This window comes from Hippocampus comes, unplaced genomic scaffold (assembly GCF_001891065.2).
Source record: "Hippocampus comes isolate QL1 unplaced genomic scaffold, H_comes_QL1_v1.1 scaffold67, whole genome shotgun sequence".
In the NCBI taxonomy this organism is placed as follows: Eukaryota; Metazoa; Chordata; class Actinopteri; order Syngnathiformes; family Syngnathidae; genus Hippocampus; species Hippocampus comes.
Genome location: NW_017805221.1, coordinates 1,471,141 through 1,494,070, shown reverse-complemented (window position 1 = coordinate 1,494,070; position 22,930 = coordinate 1,471,141). Strand labels below are relative to the sequence as shown.

Sequence of the window (22,930 nt, the reverse complement as noted above, 5' to 3'; positions counted from 1 at the left end):
AAAGTCGGCATTGATTGTTCAATGTTGTTTTTGTTTTGTTTTTTATAAACTTCGTGCAATACAGTGTTGGAGTTGATCACACATTTAGATAAACCATACTCAGTTGTCGCTGTCTCTACTCCATAAGATTCAAATTGCCCAACTAAATGCTCTCCGTGTGCACGCTTGCCACTTTTAACTCCCAGAATGTTGCCAAAGAATTTCCCAAAAAGCTGGAAGCGTTGGCTTTTTTTTTTTCGTTTGTTTTGGGTGGTTGCATCATGTCGCAGCAGTCAAATCCTCAAGAAGAGAAGAAAAAAAAAAAAGAAGAGCGTGTCAAGCCGCTTTCAGTCTCATCGCCTTGGTTCAAGGGAAGAGGAGCGAGGAAGCACAGTGTAAAGAATCTTTGGGGAGGTGCTTGGGAAAGGGGGCGGGTCAAAAGGTCACAGGGGTGGGGAGGCTAATGAGGTAAACCACCAAGTTAGAGTCCAAGTAACAAAAGCTCATTTTTCTTGATAGCATTTACAAATATATGTATGCATAAATTACAATGTAGATTTTTTTTAATCACCCTCCGAAATCCACATTTACATGATGCTTGATTTTTATTTTTTTTTTGTGTGTCACTTTGGGACTGATAGAAAAGAGATGATTCTGGGGTGGGGGGGTGGGGGGTTTCTTCCTTTTTTTTCCCTGGTACTGTACATATTTTCTATTTTGTCCCGTCTCAAACTCGAGGTTGTCGTTAATGCCCAAAGAACAAAACATCTTCAACATGACTAAGCGCTACAAGAAGTACTGTCGACACGGATCGGAATGGAACGAAGACGAACAGAGGCCAAAACTGAGTCGTTATTGTTGCACGTCTTCGGGTTTTTTTTTTTCCTGCTAATATTGGAAGACAATTTACAGTATTCACATCTGGTCAACAAAACAACAACAAAATCAATGTGGTACTCGTAGCCGCCGAGTCCAAAGAAATCATTCACTCAGAGCGAGATTTTGTGCACACTCATGCTGGACACGAGAACACGCTGTTTGCCGTCCCCTGACTTAGAAGGGGGAAAAAAAACCAAAGTCACAGTAAAATTCAGCAAGATGGAAACGTTGACTTCGGACAACGGAGCGAGCTCAGAAGCACTCATTCCAAAACATTTCCTTCAGTCACGACAGAAAAGCAAATGAGTTGACTTGTGTTTGCTTTTGCAAGTTCTTTGGCACTTGGAGGGTGGGGGCAATTCAATTTTTGTCCAAATTACTCATTTTTGTTCCAGGATGTTGGATTATTTTATTCCGAACAATCTATTGTCTTCATTCAATCAATGTATGTGAACGTTGAATTGAATTATTCCGCCTCTGGGTCTCGCAACGGCACTGAAATCTGCCCGGCGCCTTCAGAATTAGCAGTGCCGGCTGCACTACAAGTGACACACGCAAGATCTTTAGTACAAGTCGTGTCACTTCATCGTCACCAGGAGTACTAGAAGCACACCGTTGCCTACTAGTGCACAGTCTCACTTTACAAGTAACGCAGTTGTCCTACTAGTGCGCCAAAGTGGTTCTGCTGGAAATGTCAAATGGGTTCCTGAAAAGTTACACTTCTCGACGTACTTTCCATGTAATTGCGCGCTTGTTAACTGTAATTGCATACTAGTAGCGTATGGAAAGCATTTATCCGTGTACTTGTGTGCTCACCAGTAAGACAATGCAGCACATTAGAATTAAGGGTGGATGACTGTTTCTGACGAACACAGTTTGTTTTTTTTCCCCATGGGACAACTTTTGCATATTACTCAGAGGTAAAAGTGCAATAGTTGACATTTCTGCACTCTTCGTGAAGCATTAGGGTCATTCCATCAGATCTGAGAGAGGGAGGTCTGCGCCACTGCGGGAATAGTCACAGCTGACTTTAATCATGGACAATCAAAGCAGCTCCTCGCAGTCCTGCGGCGGGCTCGCCGTGCACTCGAGTCTCAAGCACGTCTGTGCTGTGTAGTAGGCACTTGGAACCCCCCGCCCCCAATTGTTCTTGTGTCACCCCCACCTGGAAAATCTCCAATGACAACAAAAATCAGGGCCCGCTTTTTGCGCCCCGTTGCAGATGCGCCATCTATGGAAAGGGAGCCCCTAGAGGTCAACTAGTAGAATGTTATTGGCAATTGTTTCCACCGTGACAGAAATGTCCCACTAGGTATGTGTCGTCACATTCTAGTAGTGCATAATTGCATGTTAGTTGTATCGCCGAGGCCAGAAGTCGTACGCGTAGTTGACAAAAAAAAAAACAAAAGGATGCTACTAAGACACGAGGCATGCCAGAATTGACACCAATGGATTGTTCTGCCCATCCCTCGTACAAACGCAAAACATAATCACAACAACAATTGACGCTAACGCAGGTCTGCGAAATTAGCGGTAATATTGCACAATTTTCTTTCTTTTTTTTTTTTGTAGTTAGCCCAAGGTTAGTTTGCATGTTGATCGTTAACAAAATAAATCATTTCTAGCACGTGGAAATATCAAAATAGTTTTGTTGCGAGAGTTCATTGTGGTTGTTTGTTATGATCGCTCTGTGATGACTGCACTCTGCTTTTCGTCGCGGAGGGAGAGATGAACATTTCAGCTGAGCCGGACGACGGCTACTTCCTGCTTTTACACGGGTGTGGTCTTCCTATTGAGGGTGTTGGAGTTGCTCTCCCTGTCTCCCTTCAGCCTGTCCAGAGTGCCCATCCCTCGCTCCCTGTCCACCGTGGACGAGGTGAAGGGAGGCGGTCCCGAGCCCACCGAGTTGGGCATTGGCACGTTGGAGTTGGAGGAGTTGGAAGGGTTGTGGGACTTGAGCGAGGGCAGCGTGCCGCTCATCATGCCGCCGCCGCCGCCGCCATCCTTGGGGAAGCAGTTGTGGAGCTGGTAGAGCGTGGCGCGGTCCACCGTGCCGTACATGGGCGGCAGGCCGCCCAGTTTGGGGTCGCGGGACAGCGTGTAAAGCGAGATGTCGCCCGCGGCCAGCGCCGCGTGGGAGCGCGAGTGTGGGTTGGGCAGCGTGGACACGGAGATGGGGCCCTGGGAGAGCAGCGCCGAAGGGGGCAGCCCGAAGTTCTTCCCCACGCCGCCGCCCACCGGCGAAGGGTCTCGGGAGCGGGAGGGGTCGGTGGAGCGCGACGAGGAGCGGGAGCGGCGGCGGAAGCGGTAGCTGGGCAGGCGCAGCATGGCGTGCGTGGTGCTCTTGAAGATGTCGGTGCGGGAGCGGCAGCGCAGCTCCTTGTTCTTCTCGATGTAGATGTTGACCGCCAGCACGCCCACCATCTCGGCCATGATGAAGGACAGACCGCCGAAATAGAAGGACCAACCGTACGAGTACTGCCACTTCTTGTCCTCGTCCTTCTTGGGGGAGATGTCGCCCAGCGCCGCCGAGATGTACACGATCACGCCGATGATGTTGCTCAGACCTGAAAAAATACCATCGCATGGTTAACTTCCCTGGGGTGCGCCTTTCGCTCCACCGGTGCTCTCCAACTGTTTCCGTGACGTTTATTTTTCATAGACGGGAGAGCTTGAGTGGCAATGTACCGCAAAGTGCAACAACAACCCGTTGAAGAGAGAAAGAAAAAGGAATGACCAACAGCAAACCATCCATTTATAACAAAAGCCAAAAGGCAGTGAGAGTGTGGTCACCACAAGTGGACACTGGAGAAGGACGCTTCGAGTGTGCTGAAACGCCAGCGAGTCGTTCGTGTTACCTGCGGCCACAAAGAGAATCCCCGCCCCCAGGATGATGTTCCGTTTGCTCCGATAGAAACGGCTCGCAGCGATGCACACGCCTCCCAAAAGCAGCAGGATGGCGCTGAGGATGGGGAAGATGTTGGAAGCCCTCACCACGCCTGCAAAGCCAAAGAAGAAGTGCTGAACAACACAGTTGACATTGACTCATCCTTAAACAAAAGAGGATTACACCGTCGTTCATGTGTTTAAAACGACCACATGGCTTAGTCCTTCAGGCTGCTCGCTTAATTAATGCTGCCGGTAAATAGCATCTATGGTGCAGTGGTGGAACCCTTGAAGCAACAGCTTGAGCACAAACGGTGGAGCAACACATATAGACTGACACAAATTACAGGACTCAGTTATATAATCTTTGCCTCCCGGGTCGAATGACAGATACTCATGCTGCACTGATGAGCTGAGGGAGAGGTTGTGATGTCTCGGTGTAGTCGGTGGCCAAGGTGGACACACCAGAATGAGCAACGGTCATTCAATTGATGCAGATGACACAAAATGTACTTTAAATTCTATTATGTTTGTTTGAAAAAAAGAAAACAAAAAAACGAAAAGAATTGCTTCTGAATTCAGTTTAGTTGGATGTAAATGGGACATGGGAAAGCATGTGTGCGTATGCGCACACACGCACACGCACATACACACACACAGGAAACAAGTAGGCCACAGGAGAGAAAATGCCAGCAAAATGCCAACAAGATGCCTGTGCAACATCGTAAACAAGCTTGTGTGCGCACGTGCGGCGTATCCCAGCGCACAAAGGCTTCCGCCGTGGGGCCTTGAGCGTCAACGAGGCCGCACCATCTCCCGTGACTTTTTAGCCCACGTTGTCACGTGTTGATTCCTTCGCGGCGGCAAGACCGAAGAGCAGCCGTTTGACTTACGTAGGACGTACTCGGCCCCGTCGTGGTCAAAGTCCGCATCCTCCGGGAAGTGGTTGATCTGCGAACACACTCCTCGCTTGACTCCTGAGATGTGAAAGACGGAGAGTGGGAGAGAGGGCCGGAATAAAAAGTGATGAGCACACGCCAGCAAGAGAACAAGAAGTCAGAAGGCCAACTGCGACAAACGGAGAACGGCGGGCGTCCTCCAGAGAGCCGAAAGCACTGACATCAGCGCCGGCGTCTCCTCGGCCGGCGTACAGATCAAACAACAAGCGGGACGTTAGTGAGGCACGCGTGCGACGTGTGGTGTTAGTAAATACATACAAGCGCACACGCACGACGGTGACACGCTCGCTGATGGATTGTGAGGTAAGATGGAGTGGTGGAATGAAGACACACAGACGGAGGGACAGATGGACAGACGTGGGACGGCTGGCGGGCCCTCCCTTTGTCGCTGGGCAATGTTGCTCTGTGAAGAAGCAGATGGAGGTGCACATCAGTGGGGTCGCACGTTGAGCGGCTAAAGCACCGGTGTCAAACTCACGGCCCGCGGGCCAGAACCGGCACACCGAAGCTTGCTGCCATTGGATGCTGATGACGCGTTGGAAAGGAACGTGTTACCCTCACACTAACCCGAACCCTCTAAGCCTGTACCTGACCCTATCCCGACAAAAACCCGAACCTTAAATCCTTACCCTAACCCGAACCCCTTAACCCTAAAACCGACCCTAACCCGAACCCAACCATAACCCTAAACCTAAAAGCCTAACCCCTAATCCTAACTCAGACTGTAGCCTTCACCCCTAAACCTAATCCAACCCTAACCCCTGACCCTAAACCCCCAAACTCTAACCCTAAACCTGAACCCTCAATCCTGACCTTAACCCTAAACCCTAACCTCTAACCTTAACCCCTAACCCCCAAACCCTAACCCCCAAAACTTAACCCTAAACATGAACCCTAAACCCTAACCTTAACCCAAACCCTAACCTCTAACCTTAACCCCTAACCCCCAAACCCTAACCCCCAAAACTTAACCCTAAACATGAACCCTAAACCCTAACCTTAACCCAAACCCTAAACATAACCTCTAACCTTAACCCCTAAACCTAAGGCTAACAGCTAACCAATCCATAACCCGATCCCTAACCCCTAATTCTAACTCTGACCCTAGCCAATAACCCCTAAATCTAACCCAACCCTAACCCCTAACATTAACCCTAAACCCCGAACCTGAACGCTGACCCTAACCCTTAACCCTAACTGCAAACCCTAACCCCTAATGCTAACCCTAACCACCCTAACCCTCCCCCTAAACCTAACCCTAACCCCTAACCGCTAGGGTTTTAGGTTTCGGGTTATGATTGGGTTAGGGTTAGGGACAGGTTTAGTGGGTTAGGGTTAAGGTTTTAGGTTTAGGGTTACCGTTGGTTTAGAGTTAGGGTTTAGGTCAGGTTTAGGATTAGGGGGTTAGGAGTTAGGGCTTGGGTTTAGGGTTAGCGTTAGGGATTAGGTTTATGGTCAGGGGGGTAGGGTCAGGGTTTAGACCCTAACCCCTGAACTGAACCCTAAGTCTAACGCTAAAACTTACCCCTAAGCCGAACACCCTCACGGTAACCCTAACTTCAAGCCCTAAACTTAACCCTAACCCCCGAACCCTAACCCCTACCCCTAACCATAAACCAAACCCCAACCCCAACTCCAAAAATCTAAACCCAACCCTAACCCTAACACTGCAGTGTTGAATGCGAGGCAGTGGAGAATTTGGGTACACCTACATTTTGTGCTGGTGCACCAACGAAAAAAAACGGCGAGGCACACAAGTGCAAAACGTTAGTCTGGAGTCGTGACAGGTGTCGTTGCCTTGTGCCTTCACCCAGACAACCAAAGCACTCGTTGCCACCAATCGCGTCACGTCGGGTAGCATCTTGCCCGTACCTTCCAGGCAGCATATCCTCCACAGTCCAGAGTGGGTGAGCGCCCCGGGGTCCTTCTTGTCCTTGTTGTGAGGGTCGTCCTGCGTGACGTTGGCCGTGCTGTTGCAGATGAGGGCCCGGGAGTACAGCCAGTAGTCCGTCCCTATGGCCACCGTCATCAGGCCGAAGGCGGCGAACGCCCCCACGGTGGTGAGGAGGATCTGGATCCCCTTCTCACACACCATGCCTTGGAAAACAAAAGTCAAGCCACGTCGACACCTTCATTCAACTCTGCTGGGGGTGCCAAACACGCTGCAAAGGCGACAAAGGCGGGGGACCCCGTCCGAACGTGACGGGTCGACAGAGAACGCATCGTACTGTCAACGACTTGAACACAGAATGGCCCAAATCCGACGGCACGCTCCGTTTCTGGCAAACGTGGCTGCCGCGCTCGCCGGGAAGCTGGTGTTAAGAAGCCAGAGAAAGAATGACAAGGGACGGGAAAATCATCTCACTTTAGGACTCGTCACCTCATTGAGGCGCACTGCGGCCCTGCAGGTGAGATGAGAAGGGGAAAAGGGGAGAGAAGGGGGGAGGACGCTGAGAGGTGAAGAAGGAGGAGGAGTGAGGTGCCGAAATGATGACGTGTCCTTGGAAGGAAAGCTGGCTGACTCTGCTGACTCGGCTTAACGAGCCAGAAGTGATGCGAAACACTCCAGATCGCACCCTGCCCGGCTACTCCATATTCATAACCCTGACAACCCCGCTCCCCTTAGAACTCGGAAGGCAAGACTGGAGAGGAATGCATAAACACCCGCACACGTGCACAAGATCCTTGCTGAAATCCCTTTCGGTCAAGAAGGACGCGCCTTTACAAATTTAAATAACAACGAACAGCGCGACAAGAAACCTGAACATGCTTTATGTGAAAACTCTGTCACGTGAGTTCAGACATTTGTTTCAGTTTAACAACTGCAGTCATATTGTCCTCATCGCTCTTGACGGGTGTGGATGAGGGTGTGCACGCTCACGGCCAACAACAAGGCACTCTAAAGTGGCCACATCAGCCCAAAAGGACATACGCTTGTCGTTGAGCTTTTTCCCAATCCTTCCTCCTCCGTGTTTATTTCCTTATTCGACTGACTTAATTGCAAGTTGACATCCTCATACTCATGGGAAACCACGAGGCACTCTATAGCAGCCACGCCAGCCCGAAGCCCTGATCCACATGCCGGCTGTCAAATCAGACATATATCATTTTTTTCCCCATCCTGGCTCTCCCATCTTTTTCTGTGTGACGTGCCTGCAATCATGGCCAACAACGAGGCGCTCTCTGGCCAAAGCCCCGTTCCCCATGCTGACGGTCAAGTCGGACTTTCAAAGAAAAATCATCAATAAATCCCCCCCACGCTCTTCCGCCTTTCTCGGCGTGTCAAGTGCACACTCACAGCAAGCAGTGAGGCGCTCGCAAGTGACTATCCAAAGGAGAGATGCATTTTCGGAGTTTAGGCATAACTAGCTTACTAAATGCATGTCGCAAGTGCGCCAACTAACCATCGATGCGAACAAAAGCGCCGGACTTCTCATAGAGTGGAGGCGGGGCAATTCATGTGGCACTGCAAAGGGCATCATGCCGCACCTTCCCCAGTGTAACGACTTCATAATGACACACTTGAATACGACAGAGTTAGTCGAACCAAATCTCTGAATTCACTTGGCCGGACCTTTGAATGCATCCTGACGACGTCAATCGAAACCAGTATCGTCTTTGTGAAGGCAGACTTAGCGGGTGTACCTAATATTTTGGCCGGCGGCCGCTCCTTTCATGGAAAAAAAATGTCCCCGAGGTGCGACCCAAACGTGTGACACGCATTCCCGAACGTCCGCCGGGTTTCCACGCTTCTGAGACTCAATCCGGGGCGAGCGAAGAACTCGACTTACCTGACGGCGAGTTTCTATCCTTCGACTCAATTTTGAAATCTTTCCTTTCCTCGTCAGTGAAGAACGTGCTGCCCCTTCAAACCGGACAGCATCCATCGACTGTTCTCAGCCGCTCCCCACTCTCTTTCGCTCTCTCCTCGGTGCACTGCCCTCTCTCTCTCTCTCTCTCTCTCTCACTCGCTCCTTCCCGCTGCCTTTCTCGCTAGAGTCGCCGGTGCCAGCGGAGTGCTGAGTCTTGGACACTCGTCGCGCTCTCCTTTGCTCGCTCCTCCGCTAGCAGGAAGCCGGCACCAAAGCATCCACCGTCACTGCTCAGCTGTGCACACAGAAAGCAAGAAAGAAAGAAAGAAAGAAAGAAGGGGCCGTTTTAAACATGCAGATGAAATCAGACAGCGCCTCATCTCGAAGGAAAACACGCGCCTTCATTTCCTCATCGCTCTCAATTGATCGCCATGTCAAATGCATCTTCAAACTGATCGTTAGCATTTGCTGCCGAGCTGACGTTTTTTTTTTTTGTTTTTGTTTTTGTTTTTACTTGAATAATTCATCAGAAATACGTGAATAAATGAATCCACCAAGTTTTGTTTGATTTCACTCAGTGACGGCATGTGGCCATCCTGTTGAAAAATGTGCTCGAAAAACTGCTCTGAGATTGGTCGGGACCAATTTTCGGAGCGCAGTGAAATGAGCCGGATGTTTGGCAATACGGGGTTGAAAGGAATGTTGCCCCGTATTACAATAGCATATCTCCGCCCCTGCACTGAGCAGGAGCCAAAGGACATGTTCGCATGCCGAAAGCGAGTTACGTTATTCGCATGATGGCGATAATCTGTGGTTCGATTTTAGCTGGAAAAGGTTTCTTTGCGTATTCGCATCCGTACAAAAGCTGCGTGGACGGCGGTCACAACATTAGGTACACCTGCAGCGACACCTGAGCGCCAACAGTGTCGCCATCCCCACCAAATTCATTCAAACTAAACGTCTCGATGACAATAACACACCCATTACGGCGACTGCAGTCACGTCGAACTTGGAGCATTTTGCCCCATCGTTTATCGCAATAAGATCACCCAAATATTAGGAACACCTCTCAATGTCGTGCGGCGCACTTGCGCCGTCACCGCAACAATGAGCATATTGTTGAATGTGAAGATTCTGAGACAGCTTCGATTGTGATCATTTTCCGCAGCTCTCATCTTGGAGACTCCTCCTAAGATATGAAGTTGTCAAATCAGAAGCGGCTATTTCCATGAACTAGATTGTTTGTTTGTGGATTGGAACGCATGGACTGACACATTGGAGCCTAAAAGGCGGAATGACTTGAGCGCGACTTGTGCTGCATCTCATCGTCTGAAAAGAGGATGGGGGGGAAAAAAAAAAGGGGGGGAGAAATCGACCAACCCGACGATGTTACCATGGCAACATTGAATTCCAAAGATCAGCATAGAGCGAAGGATCTGGGGGAGCTTTGGAGGAGGGAGACAAGAGAGCAAACGGAAAGAGAAAGAGCAAAAATTGAGGATGGAGGGGGGACATTTTAAACCATGATCATGTGTTCATGTTCGTTTAATGCGCACGTGTGTGCGTGTGTGTGTGTGTGTGTGTGTGTGTGTGTGTGTGTGTGTGTGTGTGTGTGTGTGTGTGTGTGTCGACTGCGACACAGATGCTCCCGAGCAGCGCATGCGCACTGGCTAAAACACGCGATTGGCACAGATGAGAAGCACCCTCCAGTGTTTTTTCTTTTTTTTTTTTTGCTTTGTGAACCTCCAAAGAAAATGCACGCATCGGACACAACGGCGCACACACGCATGCAGTGAGCCGACATGAATCCTTGTTAATATTTGATGACGCAATATGGCATCGTGAGCAAAATAGGTTACATCCCGTTTGCCTTGCGAGCGCCCCCTACCCTCGCCCCCTCCCCCCACACTCCTCAGCCTCAGAGATGCGACGAAAGACGGCGCGTTTGTTCCTCACTGCGTTGGAAACTGTTGAATTCCCCCCCACCCCCAACCCCCCAGCCAGACGTCCTCGTCATACTCGTAGCGCTCTCTCCTGCCTCCTTATTATGTAAACTGTCAAGCGACACTGCTGCAGTGTGGCTTCGTTTTACATTGCGTGGAAGCAAACGACGCGAGCGTGTTTGTGTGTGTACGTAATACGATGACATTTTATCCCGATCAGCATAAAGTGGTTCCCAAAGGAGAATACCCATCTCGAAAGCTTGCACTATCTATCTCCAAGGCCTCCCAAAAAGGCCCATCCATGCGCGTGACCTTTCCAGTGACCTTACTTATGATTCCCCCGACCAAAAGTCCCCTGCGTGGAAGATCATAATTGCCATTTAATTATCAGCACTTCCCATTTCCTTCCAATAATTAACAGAGGGTGAGAGCAGGAGAGCGTGAAAGGACAAGAGAGCGCGATTAAAAAAAAAAAAAAAAAAAGATTTTAAACATTCTGGTGCTTAAATTGGTATTTCGGATTTAGCCTCGAGAAGGATTTGAGCAATCCTCGTCGATATCGATGAACTGACACAAGGTTGAGACATTTTGGGACGGGTCAAATGGTGCAATTTTTTTTTTTTTTTATTTGAATCCCTTAACAATCGAATCAGAATTTTCAGCTCGTGCATGTACGGCTGTGACGGGGGTGGGCTGGGGTGGTGCAGCATTGTGTGAAGCCCGCTGTCTTCGCGAGCGACACCCGCAAGGGTTTGTGCGCGGATGGGAGTGTTTAGCAGGCCATTGAGCATTCAATTCTGAAGCAGTCTGTCAATAAAACCCGTCTAAGCAGCGTATCGACGCCTTTATCGTCACTTTGCCGTTGGCCTCAAATGCCGTCCGAGCAACAAACTGAAGGAATTTGCAAAACTTGGGACGCTGGACAGAAGTGATGAACGCTCCCAGGTGAGCTCAACTCGCCACAGTACGACTCTGATCAAATCTGGAAAGACCGCTGGCGTAACGACCGGATGACAGTTAAAGAGGCCAAAAGAGAGCATCCGTCAAAAGTCATTCAGGCTCATCGTCAAACCCCCCCATGGGCCATTTCCAATGATTGATTCTGACCTTAAAACCCCGTCAGCCTATTTGCACAGACTCTTCACCCAAAATGTGCAACAGATTCCCTCAGTTTTTCATTCATAAAGTTTCTACAGCTCGGACTCTTGTTTCAAATTTCACACGGACTCCGAGGAAAAAAAAAAAAAGAAGCAGCAACTTTTTACGCCAGTGTCCACGACAGCTACATTTTTGCATGGTGCAGCCAAAGCGAAAAGTGCACACCCAGAACCATTTAGCATGTTGATCAAATGAGCATTTTGATTTCATGGGCTACGACATGTTTTTTTTTTTTTTTTTTTTGACAAAACGACAAGGAGTAGCCAATTTGAGTCGATCCGGTGCTCATTTGTTCATGTCGACACAAATAGTGAATGGCGAGTCTGAGCTCTACTTTTTTAGATTCGCCGACGACTAAATCTTCGATCGGCGTGAATGTGAGTGTGAGTGGTCCTGCGCGGCGCGAGAATCTGTCCCGTAGGCCCTTTGAATATCATCGCATCCGCACCGTTAGCTTTTCATCACATACATCGACAAAGTCGGCTGCGTGTTGAATTCATGAGGACATCGGTCATGATTTAGCCCCGTGTGAGCGGGTGAATATCAGTCGAGATACACGACACAAAGACTGCGGCCATTTGCGACGTTCGCACAGCCGAGCTGGAGTCGGCCACTGGCCACAACATTAGGGACACCGGCACAACGTCATACACGATGTAAGAGTTTTGTTTAAAAAAAAAAAAATTTTAAAACACGACTCGGACGTGTTTCTCGTAGGGCTGGACGGATTAATCCACTGATATTTGCCAAATCATCCGATTTATTGCCGATTGTTTCTCGTTTTGTTTATTCTGGACATCCAACAACTCACATAAGACGTTCACAAGATTGACCGATGTTTGCCGATTTTTCTCTCTGTCGTAACGGGAAACTGTGAGGACTTGCGGGGAATCACTGGATGACTCCGCTATCCTTAACCCTATAATGCCATTTCTATCATATTTGATACATGCATTTTTATGATGGAACTCATTCTTTATATTACAGTGAATCATCTGTATCAAATTTGATACTGCAGGTTTAAAATATGATTTTCCGCAAATTTTCTTTTTCAGATGTAATCTACATAGTGCTTATAAATGGGATACGACAAATATCTAAAACAACATGATATGGCAAAAATATTTTGGTGGATTTTGTTATAAGGGTTAATTAAAGAACATCTCAGTTCCCAAAAATCAGATTTGGCTATTCCCTGATGGGTCAGGCATTAAAGGGCTAATATCATATCTGGTGAGTGCTCGTGGCCCCTCGTGACCCAAAAATAGGAGGCAAGAAGGCACACGGTGTACTTGGGCTAGCTGCTTTTTAAAAAAAGACTGCCACCTTAATTTTTCATCGCCAAAGATAATGTTCCTAAAGAGGTGCGAGCGCGGCTGCGGAGGCTCACGCTAGGGATGGGAGGATTACAAGTTCAAGGCCCGCAACGGATGCAAGTATGGAAATTGGGTCTGGCGGGTGACGGCGCCGGGCGGCTAAATGGAGGCGTGTGTTGTCTGATAAAACGTTTTCTCCTCCAAATCGTGACACAAAGCTCCGCAGACGCACAAATATCTACGGGCGGGCCCACCACGCAGGTAGCTCAACACCAGCGCGAGCAAACGCGCGGGCACAAGCGCACAAAGCCTCAAAGCGCCGGCACTGTCAAACGTGATGACGATACAACGGCAAGAGAGGTCATCTTTAAAAAGGCATTTCGCTGTCCACCTCCGCCTGCATGTGACCTCGTCCCCGCTTGTCGGAGCACAAGCGCCTGAGGAGGCGGTGACACTCACACCTTGGTCTAAGAGGCTCCCGAAATAGTGCTCTTGGATGATCGGACATAAATATGCATGCGGAAGCCCACTTAGGCTGAAAAGTACTCGGGAAGATCAGATTCCTGGTGGGCTTTGCTTCTTGTTCTTTATTAGTGAACTCCTATTTTATTTTTGTCATTATGTTGGACGATCAGACCCCCACCCCCCTCCCAAAAATTCCTTATTGTGAACGTACCGCCACCTTAATTTTTCATCGCCGAAGATAATGTTCCTAAAGAGGTGCGAGCGCGGCTGCGGAGGCTCACGCTAGGGATGGGAGGATTACAAGTTCAAGGCCCGCAACGGATGCAAGTATGGAAATTGGGTCTGGCGGGTGACGGCGCCGGGCGGCTAAATGGAGGCGTGTGTTGTCTGATAAAACGTTTTCTCCTCCAAATCGTGACACAAAGCTCCGCAGACGCACAAATATCTACGGGCGGGCCCACCACGCAGGTAGCTCAACACCAGCGCGAGCAAACGCGCGGGCACAAGCGCACAAAGCCTCAAAGCGCCGGCACTGTCAAACGTGATGACGATACAACGGCAAGAGAGGTCATCTTTAAAAAGGCATTTCGCTGTCCACCTCCGCCTGCATGTGACCTCGTCCCCGCTTGTCGGAGCACAAGCGCCTGAGGAGGCGGTGACACTCACACCTTGGTCTAAGAGGCTCCCGAAATAGTGCTCTTGGATGATCGGACATAAATATGCATGCGGAAGCCCACTTAGGCTGAAAAGTACTCGGGAAGATCAGATTCCTGGTGGGCTTTGCTTCTTGTTCTTTATTAGTGAACTCCTATTTTATTTTTGTCATTATGTTGGACGATCAGACCCCCACCCCCCCTCCCAAAAATTCCTTATTGTGAACGTACCGTAATAAAATCAATTCTGATCGTGATTGTTCGATTGAAAGAAATCACTCGTCCCCACAGAGGCCGCAACTAATCATGACATTTCTTGATGAATGATGTTCTTTCTTAGGATCGACTCCGAGCAGGCACACCCACGAGGCACAATCAGCAAATGCTAAAGGCGCCGCCGTGGCCTCCTCGACGTGTTCACGAAGGAATGAGAGCTAATTGCACGTATCGTCGACTTGCGCTCAACAGCACGAGCGACTCATCCTGTATGACGCAGGCATGCTGACTAGTCCAGTCGGCATACTCGAATCGACCGAGACAGACCTATGTTGTTAGCTTGCTCTTGTTAGCTTAAGTTTTGGCTGTCCGTCGTGAAGTCCGCGACATGAGTACCGGTAAATCGTCTCATTCCAGCTGAGTGGGCTACCGTTGACTGGAATGAGTCACCTAGTAGTGTAATCATCGACTTGGCGGCAATCCAGAATCCCTAGACGGAGTCTTTCAAGGCCACGTGTACGCGGATGCTAAGTGGACAAAAGTATTGGGACACACCACACCACTTGATCAATCAATCCATCGGGGTTTTGACAGGACCCCTCAGTAGGCGCTTTAGGAAACACCCCCCCAACAGGATATTGAGAACAGTAATGAATGCGTGAGAAGATGAAGCTTCTTCCAGTGACTGGTCCATTTCTGCATTCATTTAAGAGACTCAAGCATCATTTAGGCCTGTTTGCTAAATTCCCCCCCCCCCAAAAAAAAACAGCATACTGTGCTCCCTTTACAGGAGCACAGTGTGGGGTTGTCGTGTTTTTCACCCCTCCCACTAGTGAGTGGGAGGGGTGAAAAGCATAAGAGAGTGCTCTTATGTTTTTCTTTTCATCTGCCAAAAGAGGGCAGTGCAAAAGGCGACTGAGCTTCCTATCATTCGGTCATACCCTCTCCCTCTTAGTTATTGGGCAGGCTCCATTTTGGTGCACCCCATGGTGCAATGACACGAAAGCTATTCGTGTTCTGAATTGCTAACCCGGTTGCTAACCAAAGCAACAGTTTTTTCATCTGAATTAGAATTTGTAAGGCCTACAGTTTGTCAATTAGTTTTAAAGAGACCTCTTCCGCAACTCATGTTTTGGCATACTAAAAAGCGCGCCAAGAACCAACAAATACAAGTTAGTTTTATTTATGTTTTGTAATTTGTGTTTTTTTTGTTTGTTTGTTTTTTTTAACGTCGGTAATGCATGGCAATTAACTGTCTGTTCTGTATGACAAAATGTTCTTCTTCGCCTCTTATCTCTGTACCCCTTTAACATAGTGCCCCCTAGCGTTCATACTCAGACAGCATGTAACATGCAGTTGGGATTTCACTGAAACTTCTGCCACGTGGTCAAATTAGCGTCAGTGCATGTCTACTAGTGCCGGGTAGCCGACACAACCATATTGTGTAAATCCATGAGAACCGAACAGCTTCAGTTTCTCTACAGTAGTCCATAAAAATCAGGCTCACTTTGTTTCCAGCTCTGGTTTCACTTGACACGTTTTGTAACGTTGCGCTGCTTTTCAACAAAGAAAGCAAACAGGTCCCTCCCTCTGCACTGGCGTAAATCAATGTCTCCAGCCACGATTTGTGGAGAAAAATATGGAAAATTTGGTGCATCCTGCATCCAGGATGTGGGATCACACACGTTGAGTCACAGCAGGTGCTGATGGACACGCCAACATGGTTCAATTTGGCGTGCTATAGCAGAGTACACACTTTTGTCTTCTACTTTCTCCTTTTCAGAATTTTGCTGCTGTAAATTGGGAATTTCTCCACTGTGAGACAAATAAAGGTTTTCTGATCTTATCTTAACACACACACACACACACACACACGCACACACAAGTGCTTGACTGCTGCGGCTTCCTTTTTTTTTTTTTTTGGGTGTGGGAGCAGGGGGTCCCCTGAATGCTGCAGTGCACACATCCCCTCGCACCTTCCTCTCCACATGTGCTTTCATGAAAACGATAAGAGGAATCGGTGCAAAACAGCGGGGACTTTATTTTTATGAGTGGACAAACAACCATGCCTCAGATGAACATCATGTGGGTCATCGTCAACATGACGTCTGGCGAGGATGGGATGGCGGTGGTGGGGTGGGGTGTTTGTGTGGAGGGGAGGGGGCAGGGGTGGTCTATGTGCACATACACCAGCACACAGAGGAGGCTGCAAGCGTGCCAAGCTCGTGAATAGTGATGCAGACTGCGGTGCATTCACTTAACAGATCAGCCACACACACACACACACACACACACACACACACACACACACACACACACACACACACACACACACATGCATCATCCCCTGCCTGCACTGGCTACTCGTGGGGGGCATGGAAGAGGGAATGGGGGCGGGAGGGCAAAATGGACGCCTGGCAGCACACAAATTACATTGAAACATCGACAAATTATCGATTGTGGCACTGATGAGATTAGTGAACATGGATGTAAGTGGGGGGGGCTGTAGACGATAGGGGGGGTGGTTGAGCTGGGCTCCCAATAAGCTATTAAAAGGACATAATTTGCATAATTGACGCAGCTAATTATAGTCCCCGCGTTGTACATTAAATAATCCAAAAAATTCTGTCATCGGGCACGTTTTTCCTCACTGTGGCCGAACGACGGACTAAATTGGAGCCCGTAAACACGCGAGTGCAAGGTGGCCGAGCTGCGGTGCAATCGGCTACGCGTTTCTAGCGGCAAAATCGCACGCACGCATGCACACGCACGGACGGACGGAGGCGCATTGAAAATCGAGCACACACGCGTTGCAATCGGATGCGTTGAAAGGAGGGACGCGGGCTTACCTGCAGGCTGCTGCGGGATGTCAGAGCTGCTCTGTGCGCGTCGCACTCCGCCAGAGGATGGGAGGAGATACACATGATGATGCTGATGATGATGGTGGTGGTGGTGGTCGTGGTGGGGGCAAGGAGAAGAGGAGTCCGTGGGGAAAGGTGGGGTGGGGGGTGCCAGGGGGAGCTCGCACACCGATCCGATGCACATGTGTAATAAAACGAGAAGTTTAAGGTCAGATCAGAAGGAATTTGATTCAAATATCATTTTAGCAAGCGGGCAGTGGTGAGACGTGGTGGGGAAAAAGGTGCGAGTGTGTGTGTGTGTGCACACGTCACTGACTGAGCACGGATTCTTCATGCCGCATGTCGTAACAACAGACACCAAATATTTTAGACTCAAATCCGAGTTGCTGGCTGTCTAACAATAGTTCGCAAACGGGTTTTTTCCGAGCATGTATCCCCTTTAAAAAACTGTCCAAGTCCCACCAGGATGACCACCACAAAAATGCAGAATTCATAACATGCTGGAGGATCACTGCATTGCTTATTTGGGCTCCGGGAGCAACGCGTTGAAGTTGCCCAAATAGGCGACGAGACAAAACCAGGCTGTGCTTCAGTCATTTGGCACCATTAGAATTGTCGTTTAAGATCGGTCATATCTTAAGGTCGCTCAGGTAGAGAACAGAACTCCCCAAAAGACAAACTGTGAACAAAAAAAAAAAATTCAAAGCTACGCAAGCTGCCTTTGCTGCGTTGTTTGTGTTTTTTCGCCTGCTCGTCGGCGAACAGGGCTAGCTGCTAGCCGCTAGCATCACGTACCGTGCCGTGACACTTTTCAACAACCGAAATACATCTGAAACAATCTGTATTCTTTGAAAAACAGGAAGTGAACAACAAAGCCCCCAAATAAATGATTTTTTCCAAGTCCTTCGGGATTATACAATACTGTGAATTCGACTGCTATCTATCCCCAGGACTTCCGCTAATATTCGTACTTCCTGTCCCCGTCAAACGACTCTCAACTCCAATACTAATGGCACAGCAAAACGTCTCGTTGTCGGGTTGCTGACACACATGAGCAGCTCGCCGTTTTTCTGTCTGTCTGTGTTCGTGCGTGTGCGCGTGAAAATCACCAGTCAATCGCGATACAATCAATACACACCGACTTTATCTGTCATGGCGATCACGAGCGTTCAGTCAGTCGAATGACTTCAGTGCTGTCGGTGGGTGGAGGCTGAATTATGTCACCCCTGTGAACTTAATAAAATGGAGCCACTTGCTGAGCTGCTGCAGGACACACGCACACAAACAATTAGGTTGCACAAAACCCAGCAGACAATGACCTTCAATGGCTCTAAAATGGCTTTGCTGCCCAGCACGTGCACGCGCACGCACGCACGCGGACACACACTGAGGGGTGGGGGGGAGAAGTGGGGAAAGCCACAGCGAGCTAATTCGGAGTGACAGCTCTTTCATGCAGTAATGGCGATGGTGAAAAGAGAGATCCACTCAACTCCGCACTGCGCACACATACACGACACACATGCATACAAAAAAAAAAAACAGGACACAAGTCAAAATCACACGCACACTCACAGCGAGCCAAATGGCGATGTCAAAAAGTAGTCACAATGTAGCCCGTTTGTTTATTGTGGACACAAAAGATGGCGGCAGTAGTAGGGAACATTTTTCTCGTCAGGGGTCAATTTCAAGTTGATTCAAGTTTAGTACATGTTGTCAGCATTTCTGGGTTATTTGTCGTTTTTTTTTTTTTTGTTTGTTTTGCTTGCATGGCCAGCCCGAAACGCTCCCCAACGCTGGCTCGCCTCACCTTTTTTGGGCATGATGTGGCTTCCTCGTCTTTCACCACTTTAGAAAGCAACTTTCACTTTATTGTCCCCTTTGTGAGGGTGTTCTTATTTGTAAACATTCATCAAGAACTGGGGTGGGCAACTCAGGTCCTCAAGGCCGCTTTGCTGCAATGTTTTTGACGTTGCCCTCTTCCAACCCACACTTGATTCAAATGATCAGCAAGCTCTGTAAGATAACCATCCTGATCGTGCGACTCAGGTGGTGTGTTGGAGGAGGGAAACATCAAAAAACATGCAGGAAGGCGGCCCTCGAGGACCGGACTTTGACACCTGTGGTATAGATGGAGACAGAGTCAGCCAGGCAGAACTCAAACGTCTCGAACGTTGGCTCAATACGGTGCTGCTTGTCTATAAACTGGAGCACGTAACAGGGAGCACGTAACACGAATTCTGGGCTGCCCATGCAGCGAGTTCATTATTGTTCAAGGACACAAATGAAATAACTCAAACGAAAATAGTCAAACCTGCTCTAAGAAGTAATTGACCCGAGCTGAATTCTCAAAACAAAGGTCGAATTGAAATAAAAATGAACGATAATGATTATTTGCCCACAACATTTTGTCATCAACCGATGTTACTGCTTCGGTTTTCGTTTTTTTGTGATTCACCTTGGTTCTATGATGCAATAAGGAACAGGAATTCACAATCCTTTTATTCTGGATAAATGCAGACTTTTGGAAGTCCAGTGACTTTTTGTTTTTTTAAACGCAGCACAAAATTTATTACTCTATTGTGCATTTTACAGTGGAATCGTATCAATGGCAACCATTTTCTCTTCGATATTTCACAAAGCTCTTTCAAAACGCTGACGTAGAAAACTAAAAGGGGCTACAAATCCAGTTTTTTGAGGGACGACCGCACGTGGCAACACGCGTGCTGACAAAAGAACACACACTGATCAATTTTGGCCCGAGGATGCGTCGTCTCATCACGGATGCAGTGCAAAGTGACGCACAATGTCGCTGTTTACCCGGTGCGACATAACAACAGTGAGTGTTGCGAGCAAAAAATGCTCCGCCGAGAAATCACAGCCAGGATTATGATCATAAGCTAAAAATTGAATAGCGACACACCACTTTTCAGATGTCAGTTTTTTGCGACATTAAAAATGAGACCCCCCCCAACCCCCACCAAAAAAAAAAACCCTCAACTTTTCCACTCTTACTGTGACATGTAACATGTGAACCAAAGTATTTTTGTTTTATCTTTTTTGAGAGTGAAAGTAATAATTTGACCAGGGGTGTGCAGACTTTTTATACTCCCTGCATCCGTTTCAGCTGTTTATTGAAGAGAAGAATATCAGAGGGCGCACAAAGATTGAAGATTTATTGAATGTTTAGCTGCAGAAGGTGTCAGCACGCACTTTTTCAGTCACGTAACTTCGGCATGGTACTGCCTCACTTAGGCCATAATAGCAAATTAGCTATATATATATATATATATATATATATATATATGTCAAGAAGACAGTGCAGAAGCAAGCACAGCTACAGTATTATATAGAATGTTGTCTGTAGGAAAGGAAAGTAGGGACGGGGGGGTTATAAGAGGCACTGAATGGTTTTTGAATGTTTTGAAACGTTCAGAATGAAAATGGATTTGTACAGGAGGTAAGATGTCAGATGAAATCCACACGCAAAAGGATGATGGTGGAGTTCTGAGCGGTCAGAGACGAGAGCAGAATTTTGTCGAGTGTGGCTCGTAACGTGTGTAAGTGCATGCATGAAAAGATTCGGAATGCTCTGAGCTGAAGGTTGAAATGATGACGGTGATCTCTGTGACGTGTCTTTCTTTCTTTCTCCGCATTACGACACATGTTCTGCCGCGTCTTTCAGTTCCATCACGGTGGTAATAAAATAAAAAAAACAAAGTCATGATGTGTCTTAAAGATTTGTCGACAATCAAACTGAAAATGCCACAAGCAGATTTTTGCATCAACAATTTCCACGTTTGAAGCAAATCCTGACAGGCAAACTATTTACATCAGAGTGACACTTATATGATCTTTTAAGTCCCTGTAAAGTGAAAATACGTGTCATGAATTTGGCATACCACACAGAAGAGTGTTACCGACCCCGTCAAATTTGAATGATTAAGAAAACGAGGATATAAAAGGATTTAAAATGAGGCTTAAAATGGTGAGGAAAAAAAAAATCAAGCCTTTCTTTCTGCTGTCAAGTGCTGTGGACGTGTTTGAGGAATGTAAACAAACCACGCCCTGCTCATCTGTCAACCGTCAATCAAATACTGTACCATTTCTATGACCTGGAAAAATGGATGCTACACATAACTATATGTTTTTTTCAGCCACGGAAAATTGTTACATCCTCTCTCTGGTGGCTGGAATACATCCCACTGGGTCATCGCGGAGCTTTTCATTGCTACGACGACGAGGCGCTCTAATGCGGTTGCGCAAGGTTTTGCCTCCTCTTTGCTCTTTTATATTTTGAAGCGGAAGCTCAGAGGGGACGGAGCCTTTTCCAATGCCGCTCCCTCTCTTTGAAATAACCTCCCGTTGGACATTTGGCCATCTTTAAAACTCATTTTGATTCTTTGGCCTTTGACTCCGCATGAGACCTGATTTTTAGTTGGACTGTTTTTGCGCTTTGTACTGTCTTTGTTATTCATGACATTTTTATTGTTTGTTGTTTTATGAATTATGTTCGCTCTTTGTACACAACGGTGGTTGTTTGGAAGCGCTCTAGAAATACATTGGAGTCGAGAATTGTCTTCAAACGCATCTCGTGTATTTCAAAACAAATCTCGGGATTTACTTTACAGGGTCTTGAAACAAGAGGATGTTGATTTGAGAAAGAATGACAGCTTGATATTTCAATGAAAAACATCTTACAAAAACAAAAGTACTGGCGCGTCTGCAGGGAAAATGTCAAAAGGCTGTCACAGCATTAATTGAAATAAAATGAATAAAGTCGTTTCCCACTTTCGCATGAAGTAAGGTAACAGCTTCCAGCTACGATTGGAACCACACTCTCTGTTTTTGACAAAAACAAGTTGTGCATATCATAAACGTCTCTTGTTACAAAACTTGTTGAGCTTAAAAAAAAAATAATAATAAAAATGTATTTATTTATTTATTTCGCTACATGCTTCACGAGTCAGATAATTTTTAAGAACGTTTCTACCCTGTGCTTCCATTTGTGCAGATCTTCGACCATAGTGTGGCACTTGCGTTTCTCCTCTCACCAGTAGCAGGATGATGGAAGACAAAACATGCAATGGAATGAGTAGGAAATGGACCTTTTTTTTCTGGTTTAGTCGAGAACGATCATCAATATGATATTGTTGCACAGGGAGTCCTCAGTTTACAACGGAGTTACGTACGGAGCCCGGATATGACACAATGCGGGCGCTCACTCATCTGCAATAGACGAGAAATAAATCTTTGCATGGAAAAACAAATTCTGGGCCATCGATAGAAAATTAGCCAATGTCGAAATGTGTCTTTGTTAAAAATTTGAATTCTCCAATGCTCGCCCTATCCATTCATGGCCGCTGGCTTATTTTTGTCGCCTCATTTTTCACAAATACATATCATCACATTTGCTTGCGCCAAGTGAACGAGCACAAATTCACCCTTGCATGTTTCCGGTGTGGTTGTTTTTAGAAACGGCTCTATTAAAAAAAAAAAAAAAAGAAAAAAAAAGAAGTTAAATTGACTCAAATGTTTCCTTTTCATCCGCCAGCTGCACACCAATATTTGGTTTGCCATCCAAACAGGAGGGCAAGCCAAAAGGATGCCGTTGAACACATTTCAGGAAGCCTGTGTTCATCCTGGCAAAAACTTTCAGTTGCGCTCATTATAGCCAATCGGAAAATAGGAAATAAAATGTGGCCGGGGACATTGGAAGTGCGATTTTCTGATAACTAACAAATCCAACAGTAAGTTCGGCTGTAACTGAGCATGTGTCACATGACCAAACACTGTATTCACTCGT

At 47.5% G+C, this 22,930-nt stretch overlaps 1 protein-coding gene across 1 annotated transcript; it reads right to left on the bottom strand.

The window, feature by feature from the left end:
• Positions 1–235: 235 nt before the first annotated feature.
• cacng8b (calcium channel, voltage-dependent, gamma subunit 8b) lies at positions 236–18,437 on the bottom strand. Its single transcript, XM_019869187.1, has 7 exons — positions 17,116–18,437; positions 8,495–8,810; positions 6,576–6,800; positions 4,638–4,721; positions 3,717–3,857; positions 1,694–3,425; positions 236–996 (listed from the first exon to the last, which is right to left on the bottom strand). The coding sequence occupies exons 3-6, from the start codon at positions 6,796–6,798 to the stop codon at positions 2,629–2,631; spliced, it is 1,245 nt and encodes a 414-aa protein (XP_019724746.1). The 5' UTR covers positions 6,799–6,800; positions 8,495–8,810; positions 17,116–18,437; the 3' UTR covers positions 236–996; positions 1,694–2,628.
• Positions 18,438–22,930: the final 4,493 nt, after the last annotated feature.

What these genes read in the sequence shown, in the direction of transcription:
- cacng8b (XM_019869187.1), bottom strand. Translation starts at nt 6,798, where the DNA reads ATGGTGTGTGAGAAGGGGATCCAGATCCTCCTCACCACCGTGGGGGCG. An exon ending in CGGGGCCGAGTACGTCCTAC is followed by an intron (nt 3,858 to 4,637) that starts GTAAGTCAAACG and finishes TTGGCTTTGCAG; the next exon opens with GCGTGGTGAGGGCTTCCAAC. An exon ending in GATTCTCTTTGTGGCCGCAG is followed by an intron (nt 3,426 to 3,716) that starts GTAACACGAACG and finishes GTATTTTTTCAG; the next exon opens with GTCTGAGCAACATCATCGGC.